Source organism: Fukomys damarensis, unplaced genomic scaffold, assembly GCF_012274545.1.
Source record: "Fukomys damarensis isolate Sample0158 unplaced genomic scaffold, DMR_v1.0_HiC HiC_scaffold_3, whole genome shotgun sequence".
Taxonomy (NCBI): Eukaryota; Metazoa; Chordata; class Mammalia; order Rodentia; family Bathyergidae; genus Fukomys; species Fukomys damarensis.
In genome coordinates, this window is record NW_022900915.1 from 30,334,431 (window position 1) to 30,350,086 (window position 15,656).

Below are 15,656 nucleotides of genomic sequence, written 5' to 3' on the forward strand. Positions count from 1 at the left end.
GCGCCGCGTTCTCGGCCGCGGGACCGGCGGTCTTCACAGGGTCTCCCGGAGGCCCGCTCGGAGCGGCGGGATGCGGGGAAGGAAGTTACAGCGCACCGGGAAAGCCATTTTGAGGGTGAAAGGGAGAGAACGGAAAGTGAACTTCTCGAAGACTTTCGAGAAGGAGGTAGTTCGAGTACTTAGGTTTGTTTAGAGACCTACTTGTTTGATAGTTGAGATTTTCCACTGGCGTTGGAATTCGTGTTTAACGTAAGGGATGAAGGCTGAGTTGAGTTAAATGGTTACTTTTTAGATAACCTGTTCTTGGAGAAGGTCTACTGGACTGAGGTCTGGAGCCTTAAAATCCTGTTGTAGGTGCAGTTTGTTATGATTGACTTGGCAACCACCCGTTTCCCCTTTTCTCCTCATTTTTCCCCCTTGTGGAATGGGAGTAGCGAAAGAAGTGATTCTCCTTGCTGAGGTCGGAAGACAACTCTGTCCTCGGTCCGCTGTCTCGGTACTTTCTGGCCGGGGAAGGATCTGACGTCTCCTTCCCCCGCTTCTTCCTCTCCCTCCCTTGCCGGAGACCTCCTTTGTTTATTCGTGGATGGCTTGTAGGTGACTCTCCAGTGCAGTGCTGAAATTTTGAGAGGTGGAAATACTGTGTTTCCGGCCCATTTTTTGTTCCAAATCTCTTTACTTTTAAATTTATACTGTATATTGTGTTACCTGTTTTTTTCCCCCTCCGTGAAATCCCCTACCTAAGTCTTCACTGGATACATTTTTTTTTTCACTCCACTATCAGTTTAGCTGCGAAAGAACATGTTTATTTTAACTTGTGCATTTTTTGCTAAGATTACACGGTATCTGTTACTCTCCTGTTCTCACGTGAGCAATTTTAGGACTTAATTTCACTTGGGTATAGGAAGTTCTTGGTGATAAGAATTAGGGCTTCATTAAAGATAACCTTCCCTCTCCACCTTACTTGACCAGGTTATCAAATAAGACTCCATTTTCTGCTCTTGACATGTTAAGTGGTACCACTTTATTAATTTATATACATATCGCTGCATAATGGCAAGTCTCTAAAAGTTCTATCATGTCATAATACTTTAATTTTTTTTCTTTCAAAAGTATGCTAGTGATTAAATTGTACAAAGTATTTAGAAATGAAGTTAATAGAAGCCCACATATTTTAAGTAAAAAGAGCTCCTCCCTTCCTTACAACCTTCATCTGATTGGCTATGTAGATTTCTACAGGTCCTAAACAGGGCTTATCTTTTTCTACAGGAAATGTTCTTACTTTGTTAATGTTTTCCCTAGGTAAATCAAAGAAGATCCCAGGAAATCTGTGAATGTTGAAGAAAATTCATCTGTGATTTTTTATATTCAAGGAGGAATCAGTACTTATAATCATCTTTTAAGCTGAAAAGATTTATATTTTATTTTAAAACTTACCGATATTTACAATGAATGGGCACAGTGATGAAGAAAGTGTTAGAAACAGTAGTGGAGAATCAAGGTAAGCAAGCGCTTTATTAACTTTTTTACTAGAATTGAAAACTTTTTTTCCCCATTGTCTTAGTTAAAGTTTCTACTACTTATAAGCTTCATGAATATTATAGGTTTTAACTTTTTTAGTAAAGGTATGTAGGTAACTTTCAGAAAGTTTGGATTTACTTAAATCTACTTCTGGGTTGGTAGCAAATTGAGAAATTTAAATTGACTTGACTTTTAGTGATATCTTCAAATAAACGCAGTCAGAGTTTCTGTTCTCGGGAATGGTGGCTCACACCTGTAATCTCAGCACTTGGAAGGCTGAGGTGGGAGGATCACAGTGAGTTGAAGGCCAGCCCAGGCCACGTAGTGAGATCGTTTCTAAAGCTAAAAAAAAAATTTTTTTCTGGAATTTTATCTTCATCAACTGTGCTGTCCAGTGTGGTACCACTAGCCCCATGTGGCTCTTTAAGTTCAACTTACACAACATTGAAAATTTATTCAGTTATACCTGACACATCTCAAGTTACAAGTAATCATGTATGGCTAATATCTACTATATTAATAACAGGACAGATAGAAAACTTTTTTATTTTTTTATTTTTTTTGAGACAGGGTCTTGCTATGTAGTTTAAGCTAGCCTTGAGCTATGTAGCTTAGGCTGGCCTCGAACTTGCAGCAATCCTCCTGCCTCAGCTTCCCAAGAGCTGAGATCATAGGTGTGCACCACAATACTTGGCCTGAATACATTTCTGTCACTACATAAATTTGAAACAAGATTGATCTGAAGTTTAATTATCTATGGATAAGAGGTTTTACTTCGGCATATCTTTTCTTCTTTCTTATCTTTCTGTCTTGACACAGTGTGTGTAGTCCGTGCTGGCCTTGAATCATCATCCTCCTGCTTCAGCTTCCTGACCATTGAGATTATAGGTGTACATCACCATGCTGGGCAAAGATCATACCATTTCAAAGAAGACATAGTTTATGGGAATAAATTTTTTTGTGGGGCGGGAATAAATTATTAATGCATTTTTATGTGTAAGAAAACTTTTGTTTCCAAGGAACTTAAAATTCTGTAGCTCCCAAAGTTTTAGTTATCTGTGCATTAATAATAAAATCCATATAGTTATATTTACTTGTCATATTCAGAAATTAGTAAAGCGAACATTGGAATCAGACTGCCCAGTTACTTATCCCAGTTCTACCATGTATTAGCTATGTGAATTAGTAAATTACTTAAATCTCTTACTCTGGTTTTTACTTCTATAAAATGGAAATTGCCCCATTATTTATCTTAAAATTGAGGATTAAGTTAAATGTTACATGTAAAATGGTTTTTGATACAATAAACATTCAACATTTGTTAATTGTAATCAACATCGTGTTTTATGAAACAGGATACTACATATCAAATTACAGTGATGGACAAATGGGAGAGACAAGAAACAGGAAAGTTGACAGGGTTTAAGAAGAAAATGTCGGAAACTGAGCATAGTGGCATACACCTGTAATCCCAGCATTCCAGAGGCTGAGAGGCAGGTGGATCATTGTTGAGTTTGAGGCCAGCCTGCACTCTATTCAGTGAGTTCAAGGCCAGCCTAAACTACAAAGTGAGACCATGTCTCAAAAAACACACACACACACACACACACACACACACACACAAATATGTTATGTAGAAAATTATATTGAGCTGTGTGTTTTTTATCTGAAACTTGGAGTTCTTTGGCCATGCTAGGTATACTTTAATTTGTTAGCTTTCACAAGCCAACTCTTTAACAAGAATATCATAGAGAATGAAGTAAGAGGCACTTAAGGAAAAAGTATTATTTAGTTGAACAAGTCTTTAGGAGTTACAGAACCTGAGTTGACAGCATTTTTGCTGTAACTAGTTCTTTGGTGATTCCCTCAAATAAAATGAGAAGAGTTGAACTGATTTGTAAGATTCATCCTGCCCCTTTATTGCAAGTATAATAGTAAAGTTTTAGACAATAGTGTTGGACTAGGATCATAAGGAGTGAAGTTAAAATGGAAAAATTCTGAATCTTAGCTTTGATTAAAATTTCTGTGGTTGTATTGGTTGTAGCAAGTGAATAGAATACAGGTCACATTGTCTGCATTCTCTTATTGGTGAGCAGTGAAATGGCTAATAGAAATATCCAGAGGAAACATAGGCACCAGACTATTTGCAAAACAGCAAATGAAACTCATGTAAATCCTCCTTCATGGGTATGCAGGAATATCACTTGTTGGTATATTCTGACCACTTATCTATTCTAATTTTTTAATGTATTTTGCGATGTAATTCAAGCAAGGAAGAGTAATGAGCCCAATTTGATAATACAGGTTAAAAAAAAATCCTGTGAAATTATATTTACTTAAAGGATTCTTTAGCAGTGCATATGTATTTTAAATGGTTACAAAGCATATTTCCCTAATTACTGACTCACTAATTCTATCATGCTTGTTTTGTTTGCTTCCTTATAAGTGTGGTTATTGAGTTACCTAGATTTTGTATTGCTTTGAATTTATCAGGAATGGAGAGACTTGCTTCTTTTGGCCTTGTTTTCTCCTTTATTGCTGTTTTGCTTTTGCTTTGATCTTGTTAACACACAGTTCCTGCCTCCTTTCTCAAAAGCTTTCTTCACAAGGCAGTACAAGAGATTGCATGGTTAAAACATCAGGGAGGGGAGCTTCTCACAGTAAACGAGATGAGAAATTGTTCGGCCTTTACAGTTTTGTTATACATTGTAATAGTTTAAGATTTGAATTTTTTTGACTAGAATCTTAAAATGTATTTTTGCTTCTTGATTTCCTTTTTCCTTTGTGGAAGTTTATGAATTAAAGTAGAATTAAGCAAGATGTCAGTTGACATTTTTGATTGGTACAGTTAAATTTTGAATAAAAAGTTGTCATTTTTTAAGTTCAGTTTTTTGTGTGTGGTGAACTACTGGAGTGAAAGAATACCCAGGAAAGTAGGTTTTCTCAGCTATGTCATAACTGATGATTTTGAAGCTTATTTACTAAGAAATGTGGGCCAGGATGCACCTGTAGAACAGATTTAGCTCAACATAGTTTTATATAACTGAAGTTAATCTTTCTGAAGAAAATGCTGGAAGATTTCAAACATTAATTTCTGCCTATGTTTATTTGTGTTATTTATGAACAAATTTTTTCAAATCCAGGTTAGACTATATGTCAAAGTTATATCGAATGATGATTAATTCCATGAATAGACTTATGGGTAAATTATAAGGGTGATCAAAAATATAGCGAATATTTAATTTTAAAACTTTTAAACATATCCCAGTAAAAGATACATAGGACAGTAGGATAGAGACAGGTATGTTAGAAGCAAAGGGAGTAAATAATTCAAGGGGAAATTAATGGCAATGTGTCTTTTACTGTAATAAACTTTTTTAATGTTCACTTTGCAGTAATAAAGTTTTTTAATGTATTTTTGATCACTTTATTGATCAACCATTTTTGGCAGTTTCTGTCCAATAAAAACATTGTGATGTGTCTTCAGCATTGGCACCATGCCACTTCTAGTTCTTCCCTAAAGTCAGAAATGACCATGAGAAGTAAACATTATGAGTCCAGGCAGCCATAAGTCAGCCAAAGGCTCATAAAAGAGGGTTATAGAATGGTTTCAGAAAGTGGCAAGAATGATAGGATGAATGTATTTAAATTACTTTGAGGGGAGATGAATGTCAGTGTGTCTTTTATTGTTAATATATTTAAAAAAACTAATGTATTTTTAAGTTATACCAAGTGAAACATTTGATCCTATTTTGCTTATTTTTAGATTGATGCATGCTTGTATGTAGATGAAATTTTCAGTAATTTAACATGTACATTTACATATTTATTTGAATCACTGGTCTTTATACATATTAAGCTCTTAATTCGTTCAGAATAGGGAAAGATGATGATATGCTTTAACAATCTTAGTCATTTCAAATTAAGCTATAGTTGACATGTTAGAATAAGATCTTACACTATAACTTTATAGTATTAACGATGCTTGATTTACGTTAACATTTTAAACATAGGCATATACAGTTTACATTTACATAGAGGAACCCTTTGTTGTGCTAAGTTTACTTGGCTTATAGAAAATATTTCATATATTGTTTAATGTTTCAGATATCCTGTGTGGGTCTCAACTTTTAAAATGTTAGGGAGGCAGTGGTGTGGGTAGACAGTGAGTGGGATATAAAATCTTTGGAAATGCTCTGAATGAGTAACTTCTTTTGATGCTTATTGCCCTGATCTGATCAATATGAATTGTACGCATGCATTTAAGTATCACACAGTATCCTGTAACTGTTACTTTGTTGCACAGAAATTATTGGGTGTATCCAGTACATATGTGTGGTGAGCATGCCTATAATCCCAGCATTCTGGGAGATGGGGCAGGAGGATTCAGGCCCAGGTTGGGCAATTTTTTTTTTTTTTTTTTTTTTTTTTTTTTTTTTGTACCTGGGATCAAACTCAGGACCTTTTGCTTGCCAGGCAGGCATGGCGCCACTGCGCTACATCTCCAGCTTCTGCCTGGGAAATTTAGCAATTTAGTGAGATCCTGTCTCAAAAAATTTCAAAATGAGCTGGAATTGTACCTTAGTGTAAAGTCCTTGGATGTTCAATCTCTCGTGCTCTAAAGACACATGTGTGCTCTCAAACAGGATTGTCGATTAAAAAGGAATATTAAAAAAAAAAATGTCAGGATTTACCAAGTTAAAATTTCCTCTAAAATAATTAAAATTATTAAATTTAGGGGTGTAGTTCAATGTGACGGTAGATGCTTGTAATCCTAGTGTATGGTAGGCTGAATCCGGAATTTTAGTTTGAGGTTAGTCTGGGCTGCATAGAGAGACCCTGTCTTAAAAAAAAAAGGCAGTGCTAGTTAAAGTGGTATTTCCTGAGTTACCTCGGAGTTTTGTTTTGTTTTGTTTTCTAAGTCAGTTTATTGCTAAGTTTCAAAAGATAGGCTAAGAAACACTTTCAGGAAAACAGGAAAATGGACATCACAAAGTTAAAATAGCTAAAAGTCATTGAGTTAAGAGAACTAAAAATTTCCTGATACCACTGATTGAAGGAAAGCATGGCTCTTACATTTTTTTTTTTTAATTTAATTTTTTGGGTACTGTACTTGAGTGGCAAGTGGTGGAACCACTGAGCTAAATCCCCAGCCCTTACATTTCTTTTTTTTTTCTTTTTTTTTTTTCTTTTTTTTTTGTTAATTCCTATTTCCCAGTTCAGTATATGCTTCTGAGTTTTTCTTTTTTTTTTTTAACATATCCTGCGCAAGATACTAAATCCCAAATTATATGTATTCCTTTTGTTTTAAAAACTCAATATACTACTTAACAGGAGCTTTAATAATTACTTTCTGTGCAAAAGACGTTACCAAATTAAAAATTTCACAGAGCCAGGCTAAGGCTAGGTTGTGCATGCATCATGTACTCCCACCTGCTCTGGAGGCTGAGTCTGGAAGATTGGAAGTTCAAGTCCAGCATGGACAATTTAGTGAGATCTTATCTCGAAAAGGATTGGGAATGAAGTCCAGTGAGTGGTAGAATATGCCTAAAATGCATGGGGTCCCGGATGGAATCCCCAAAACCATGAAAAAAAAATCACATCTCACAAAAGGATGTTTAGTATGGGTTATTTAGACTTCATTTTAACTGATGAGGGTTAAGAGAATTGTACATGACTTAATTTTCAAAGGGTTGATTTTTGTATATAGATATAAGGTAGTGTGTAGACAAATGTAAATGTGAAATTGCCCATTTGTTATGTTTGTTTTAAGTAGTTGCTTATTTAATGTCTTCATGAATGGTGGGTTATATCCATTACAGTTCTCTGTTTAAAAATAAGAGTATGTCTTTGTGGAAAGGGATAGAGAAAATATTTTTCTATGGGAAGGTTTAAGACAGAAATGTAGTTCTAGTGGGTGCAACATATATGTGAGTTTGCGAGATTTAGTAGGAATAAAGAATTGGGACCTCATCCTAAGCCCGCAGAATTCAGAATCGTTATTTTAACAAGATTGTTAAGTTATTCTTTATATGTTAAATTCATATTCACTTGGAGCCACAGTTACTGATATTGTTACGTGTGGACTTTTGTTTCCTGGGAACCTCCCAAGGTATAGTGTCATGGGCCATGACAGCAGGAAGCTAAGTGAATTTCATTTCTTTAGAAACAGTAACAGTGACAACTAATGATTGTTGAGCTTTTATTCTGACTGAACCAGGCATGTGTATGTACTTAAGACATTGAGCATTACATGAATTACGACAAAACTGTGATATTTGCAGTGTTAACAATTACCACTTTTTAGAAGGAAAAACTAGGTGTATAGACAAATTTTAAAATATTTTTTAAACTATTAACTAAATTGCAGATTTCACCTGGATTTTGTGTTTGCATTAATGCTATTTTTCTGTTCTTGGATTTAGTCTGGAGTCCTGATTTAGTTGTCATATCTCTTCAGTGTCCTTTGATACATGTGATTTTTCTCTTTGCTTATTTTTCCTTGATCATAAACATTTTGAGAAATACTTGGCAGGTATCTTGTAGAAGGTCCCCAAATCTGGACATGTCTAGTGTTTTTCTTAGGATAAACTAGGATTGATTTTTAGAAAGAATATTAGAGAAATAAAGTTCTCATCACATGGTGTGGGGCACTGATACTAACCTTTATCGCTTGGTCAGGGTAGTACTTGCCAGGTTTCTCCACTGTAAAATTAGTATTTATTTTCATATTATTATTTGGACACAAGTTATTCTTTGGTTTCAAGCCACTGTGTAGCGTCCTCTCAGTGGAGTTGACTGGTAGTTAAGCTCCATCTCCTAGTTGGAGTTATCTGCACATATTAATTGGAATTTCTGCAAATAATTCTTTATTATATCATATGTATACACTTTTGTATAATTTAATACTTTGTTTTATAATCCATAAGCTATTTATTTTGTTGCTCAAATTAATCAAACTTTGGACACTGGAAACCTTTTCAGGTTAGCTTCTGATTCTTTTATGCAGTCCATGTTTTGTTTTTTAAGACTGGCTGCAGACTGGTTTTAGCTTTGTGGCAACCCTCTTGCCTCGTGCCTGCCTCCAGAAGAATATTAGAGAAATAAAGTTCTCATCACATGGTGTGGGGCACTGATATTAACCTTTATCGCTTGGTCAGGGTAGTACTTGCCAGGTCTCTCCACTGTAAAATTAGTATTTATTTTCATATTATTATTTGGACACAAGTTATTCTTTGGTTTCAAGTCACTGTGTAGCGTCCTCTCAGTGGAGTTGACTGGTAGTTAAGCTCCATCTCCTAGTTGGAGTATCTGCACATATTAATTGGAATTTCTGCAAATAATTCTTTATTACATCATATGTATACACTTTTGTATAATTTAATACTTTGTTTTATAATCCATAAGCTATTTATTTTGTTGCTCAAATTAATCAAACTTTGGACACTGGAAACCTTTTCAGGTTAGCTTCTGATTCTTTTATGCAGTCCATGTTTTGTTTTTTAAGACTGGCTGCAGACTGGTTTTAGCTTTGTGGCAACCCTCTTGCCTCGTGCCTGCCTCCACTCCAGTGCTGGGATTGCAGGCATGTACTGCAAAGCCCAGCTTCTCGTCCTTTTGCCTTAGAATAAGCCATTCTTCAAAGATTGTAGAATTGTAGCGTGTTATTAGAAACCAAGATTTGAATGTTGAATGTGCTCATCGTTACTCAAGTATTCCTGCTTCTAGGTCCTCTCAGCCAAGTAGACAGAACTAGGTGATAGGTGTATACATACTAAACTCTGTATATCTATGTATTAATAGTTATTTCTGCATCTGTCCATCTGTATTTGTATTAAGGTAAACATAATTTCATACGGATGTCTCCAGTTCAAAGCCTATACCATACCATAAGGCTCATTCCAGTTACTGCCTTACTGTTTTATAACCTGCAAGTGCAGCAGTGAGAAACTGGTTCCCAGTACCTACCAGCCATGCACCCATACATCCAATCTAATATGTAGGGAAAACAGTTTTAGAATTTTTAGGCTATGTCCGCAGGCGAAATTACCAACTAGAATACAGTGTTTTGGTCACAGTATACTTTTATATGTAGCCTTACACCTTCTGGTCAAACCACTGTTTTTCAAATCTACTCATATTAGCTGTTTCCCTTAGCCTCTTCAGGGTGATTGTCATAAAGATACGTTTCATCTGTCAGTCTGCATTTCACTGTAAGATCTTCAACATATGTGTTTCGGTCTGTGGTACGTAGTTCTGTGGGTTTTGTCAAACACCTAGACTTGTGTATCCTTCACCCCAGGGCTCTACAGAACAGTTTGTTTAACCTACAACATTCCCTCATGCATCTCAAAGTTATAAACTGACATTTATAATGATTATTATAATCTCAAGGTTAATAACCAAGAGACAGTTTATATATGCAGTCACTTAAGTGTGTTCAGATTTATGAGGCCATGTAGGCATACAAGTGAAATGAAAGAAAATGGAATTTAAGTTACTGGAGTGATGCAATGAGCTGTATGGAAAATTTTCATGGAGCACTTTAATTTTTCTAAATTTAATGATCAAACAAAAAATCCTTTGGAAAGAAAGGAAGAACAATTGATGTGTGTTCAGATGAGTGATGAGGGTAAAGGTTTTTGTTTCCTGATAATGTGTTCAAGTCCTCTAAAACAGACTGTATTGGACATCTTAGCTTTGTAGTTCTTTGTCCTGAAGTTCATTCAGTGTTATGCTGAAATTTTATGTGGCTATCTGGTTGAAGAAAGAGAAATAAGGAATCATAGTAGAATTTAACAAAAAAGGCTAGCTATTGGAGTGTATTCTCCCATCTGAATGTAGTTAGAAAGACCAGTTTTAGCGAGGGACCCCAGGAATCTATTGTACCAGAATCATCTTGTTATAAAGGAGTAACTGAGAGTTGCTGTTTATAATTGAAAATACATTATTATCTGTCACTGCAATGAGGTGACTGCTTAGTCCGAAGTCATCAAGTGAATAACTACACTTAGAAATTTCTTAGTGTGTGTAGATTATGTAAGATCAGAATCACTGCTGAGGTTAAAATACAAAGTTCTGGAGACAGAGTTCTGTCCATTCAGGGATTTCTGGAATTGTCTTTAGTATTTGTCAGAGCTGAGGCATAAAGAACAAGTATAGTGGGGTACTCTTTTTTATTTTTTTAATAAAAGTGACTTTTAGTAGCTACTTCTCAGCTGTACAGTTATTACTTTAGAAATACAGTTTATCATTAAGAGCTTAGATGATTGACAAACTACTTAATATTGTAAATTCAATGGAACACTTAATATTCCAGTTTCTCTCAAATAGCCTTCACAGATACATGTCAGGTGAACATGGTAAACTCAGATACAAAATCTGTTTAGTTCTGGTGTATAATTTGATCATAGGGAAAATGGTTGACTTCCACATTAATGCCAGTAAAGTAAAGGTTTGATTTTCCTGCTTTTTGCCCTTTTCAGGACCACTTAAAGCCCTGGTAATCTTACATTTTATGTGTTTTGAAAGTGTCTTGGTAATGTGGCTTTTGGGATGGTGAGATATTTCTGTAGATTTAGGCAAAAAGCAGAGAGTAATTTAACATAAAGGCAGATGATGACCGTAGAAGACAGTGAATGCTGTCATTCAGAGTTTTTATGTAAAGTTGTGGGATCATTGGAAATAGTGATGTTATAGATAGTATACGGACTATTTATACTATGTCTAAAACAATTCTTTTTTTGCATCTGAGGTGAGTTATTATTTTTGGTACTTCCCTGAACTACATTCTCAGCCTCCTCCTGACCCCTGTTTTAAGATGGTCTTGCTGAGTTGCTAAGTGTCCCAGGGTAGGCTCAAACGTGGAATTTACCTACCTCAGCCTCTCTAAGGGCTTCTGGCATACATGATAAGTATGTGCCACCACACCTGGATTAAAATTACTGTCATTTGCAGCAGCATCTGCAATACTTCTTTCACAGTTTGAAGTAGACTAAATTCTGAATTATGGTAGTGAAAGGAGGAAGTTTGGTTTGACAGGAAAGTTTGTAGTAATTACAGTTGGCTGTATAAATGGATGCTACAAGTACAAAGAATCCTTCTCTGTTCTGGGTTTAGTGTGTGTTTTTTATCAAAGGATTTACCTAAGAAGCAGTAGTTTATTTCATATACTATGTTGCTTATACAGTCCATACCTTGACACTTGACTGCTTTATCTCATTGAATTTGGTACTGAGTGAATTTTGACAAGAAAATACTGTCCTGGTATTCGTTTGTTTTGGTACTGAACATGCAAGCCTGAACTTATTGGTGTAAGTTGCCTCTTGACCCACTATACTTTTCCAGCCCAGTTTGTTTTGTACTTGTCATTTTCAGTGCAAGATGCACCTTCTGAAACCACTTAATGAATACCAAAGTGTCACTGTATCAGGTTTTTTTTTTTTGTTTTTTTTTAGTAAACAGATGGAATTTGTTCTTCTATGCTGCATACTTCCATGGGTGTTTGCACTGAGTTGAAAAATCAAATTACATATAGTTTTCTTTAAAATTACATCGTGCTGCCTGCTTCTTTCCATGTTGTTTCCTCAGTTATGCTGAACTGGATGATAGATAATGGTCTATAAAAATAACTAAAGTGAAGCTCCCAGTTTAACGAATTTTAGAAGTTCATTAGAGACATATATAAGTAATTGCAATACTGTAAAAGAATAAAATACAAAATATTGGCAATAGGAGCAGTGACTTGTGCCTAGGGAAATAGGAGATGGTTACATATAGGACATATTTTTGAGTAGTCTTAAATCAGTAGGAAGCTGTACCAGTTTCTCCCAAGTAGCAGCATTCTCCAGATGGGGAAAAGTCCAGGGTTGTAGGTACCTATGCTGAGCTTGAATCACTCCATTTAGTTTTGCCTTAATTTCTATTTTCTCACCTCTAGTTACTCATTGAGGAATTGATTCATCTCCCATCGCTTCTCGGCCTTTTGGCTAAGATCAAGTGTAGGAATTGATTCATCTTATATCATTTTGATTACACAAAATTGTTTCTCCATGGCTTTTTGTCTTCAGTAGAAACCCTTGAGGGTTTTTCAAATCCTTGTTAACTGAGGCGAGCGGGTTCAAATTATATATGTACAAAACCCATTCTTTCAAAAATGTGGAATAAACAGTGCAGTGCATTAGAGAAACAACACACTACTAGAGACTGCAAAACACAGGAGGTTAGGTGTAGTTACATCTTTTTCACTGTCAGATAAGTGAACTGTACCCTTTAAGATTATACAGATACCCTGGCTAGTGGTACATTTTGTTGGCTTTGATATTATCCGTGTTTGTCATTTTTTTTTTTTTTAGCCCCCAAAAAGATGAGAATGGGGAAGAGGATATAAGACAAGCCATCTCATATTTGAGGCAATGATTTCATATATCTCATAGCCAGGCTTGCACATGCCAGAAACGAAAAGGAACCCAAAGGCAGAACAGTAAGCTGTGAGTAAACAGCATAGCACAGGGGGATATTTGAAGAGTTTTAGGACAACAGATTGAAAGGACAAGACTGTGAAATTAGAATGGAACTAAGAATTTGGCTGCGTCTAGAATTAAGAATGTTAATTTTGTCATTCATGCTGAAACCCTAGAAGGGTTTCCTCTGAAAACTATCTAAGAAAACTCCTTCCTTAGATGCACTAAGGGCAGTTTTTATTGTAAGAGTAAAATGGAACATAGTATGAAGAACTGAGTTGTATGATTAAATTTTTGTCTTAAGTGAAATATGAGAAAGGTCCATAAGCTTCAGTCAGCTAACAAATGAATTAAATTTTTTGTGTATTAGATATTTGGGGAAGGTGACTCGTAAATTCGAGTATATGGATCATCCATAGGAACTGGTGATACCCAGATTTAGACAGTTGTGGCTGTGAGAAGTGGACTTTTTTCATATTTTTCAACAAAAGTTTCTGCTTAACAGTTTTAAATTAGATGAGTTTAAGGAAGGAAAAAACTAAAGACGTGTAGAGGCAGCAAAGCCTAAAGAAAAAAAAAAAAAGAATTTGTGTGGAAGATGTAGGCTTACACAACTTTCCAATAGAGAGCAAGAGGAGATAGCATTAATCATTTATTTGTAAATTTACAAGTATATTTTGAAAGTCTGTCAGATAGAATACTAGAAAGTAGGGACATACTTGTTAAGTAAAACACCCCGCTGCCCATGTTAGTTTACATTAAGCATGTGTTAAGTGCCAGGTGCCAAAAGTAGTCTGGAGAAGGAAGTCTAGGAAAATCAGGAACTTGCACTTGCCAGGCAGGTGTGGTGCCAACTGAGCTAAATCCCTGGCTCTGGAACATCTGATATATTACAATAACCTTGATGTTATTGGAAAAGAACATTTATTTCTATGCTAAAAAAACATGTGCAGATGTGAATTTCGAGCACTCTCCCCATCTTTTTCTGCTGTTGGCTAGAGACTTTGAAGGAGAATCAGAAGGGTCATAAAACAGTACCTTCTTATTGAGACCTACCATTAAACAGCTTTCCCAGCAGTACATGTTGACCTTTTACTGGGGTCTCACTTGTCGTAACATAAGACAAGTGGCCATATTTAGCTGCAGAATAATTTTTGGATCTCCATTACTTAGAAAAGAAGATATGCTGAGTTAGCTAGCACTTTCTTAGGCAAGTCTTAATGTACAGTTAGTTCCCAGTTTCTTTTCACATTCATCTTTTCAGGTTTCTTAAAGAAAAGATGTTTACAGTTCTTGTATTTATGCCTGCCTAGGTTGACCAATTTATAGAATGACTAAGCAAAAGATGCTTTTCTTTTGTGTTACTCAAGACTAACAAATACGAGGGAAAAAATTTTTTTAGAAGTATTCCACTAATAATGAAAAAATAGTATATTGGGTAAATGAAGAATGATAAAATATTAGGATTTACTGCCTCTCGTTAACAGATAAAACTGTGATTATCAGTGGCTGCTAAAAACATTAGGTATTAGGTGATGGAGAACTTTGTAATTGAAACTTAGTCAGGGATGAAATCCTGAATGGCCTCATCAGTGTTGGAACTTTGAAAGGCTGAAACTTAAAAGAAGCTTAGCTATGATCAGATTTTTATTTTCGAACATTCGTAGCAGTAGGCTGAAATTAAACTTAAGAATGAGCTTTTCACCTGTTTTAGTGCATTGTTTTATAGAGATTTTTTTCCTTAAAAAATGCTGTATTTTTTTCATTTTTTGAATTTCTAAGTGAATTGTATGAAACATTACATGATTTCAAAACTGAAGACTGATTTCAGTCCTTATTGCCTGGACTAACTAACTTCTTCCATCCATGGGTAGCCATTTTTACATTAGTTGTTGGTTTATGCTACCATTGTTGCTTTTTTGAAAGTACAGTATATAAATACGTAAATATTCCCCCATTCTTTCTTGTACAAAGGGGGTATTCATACTGTTTTTTATCTTGCTCTTTTCACTTAATATCCTTGGGATCATTCTTTGGACAGTAAAGATAATGTTTGCTGTGGTAGCTCATGCCTGTAATCTCAGTACTGAAGAGGCAGAGGCAGGAGGATTGGACAGCCTAGGTTACACAGTAAGTAGCAGGACAACCTAAGCTAGATAGCAAGACCCTGTCTAGAAAATATATTTCTTACTCTTGTAATATTTTTAAATTTTATTTTTTAATATATAAAAATTATATGTATTGATGAGGTCCCATGTGATTTGATACACGTGTAGATTGCATCATGTTAAACAAAATTATCTGAAATATAAGCAAAGACACCTCCATCTCTTCTTAACTAAAGAATAAGTTTTATAGCATTGTCTTTTAAGTATTCTCTGTGATTACTTCATCAGACTTGGCTCTGTATGGATCAGTTGTCTTAAATGTAGCACAGAATGATACTTGCCAGTTTACAGGACTTACTCAGAGTTAGAAATTTGTTTGTTTTTTAATGATAAGGACTCTGACTCACCTCATGTCTCCCAGCATCTAACACATGAATAGGTTTTGGTGAAACTTATGGAGTAAATAAACAGTTTTTCTTATCTAGTGGGTTAATACGAAGTAAAGTTGTTTGTCAAGAAAGTATTTTTTGATATCAGTGCTAAAATGATTTTAAAAGGTTTTAAG

The 15,656-nt window shown here is 35.3% G+C and overlaps 1 protein-coding gene and 1 pseudogene across 3 annotated transcripts in view; both read left to right on the top strand.

Moving 5' to 3' along the window:
- Window positions 1-8: 8 nt before the first annotated feature.
- The window catches only part of Chd1 (chromodomain helicase DNA binding protein 1), a 76,774-nt gene continuing 61,126 nt past the window's right edge, over window positions 9-15,656 (top strand). For 2 of the 3 annotated variants that reach the window (XM_010603349.2, XM_010603350.2), the window contains exons 1-2: window positions 10-166; window positions 1,303-1,501. In XM_010603349.2, coding sequence (XP_010601651.1) covers window positions 1,449-1,501 — 53 coding nt within the window. In that variant the 5' untranslated portion in view covers window positions 10-166; window positions 1,303-1,448. Of the gene's footprint in view, window positions 167-1,302; window positions 1,502-15,656 lie in introns of all 3 variants that reach the window. The other variant, XM_010603351.3, reaches the window with a different exon arrangement.
- Window positions 12,490-12,621, top strand: LOC117287497 (annotated as a pseudogene).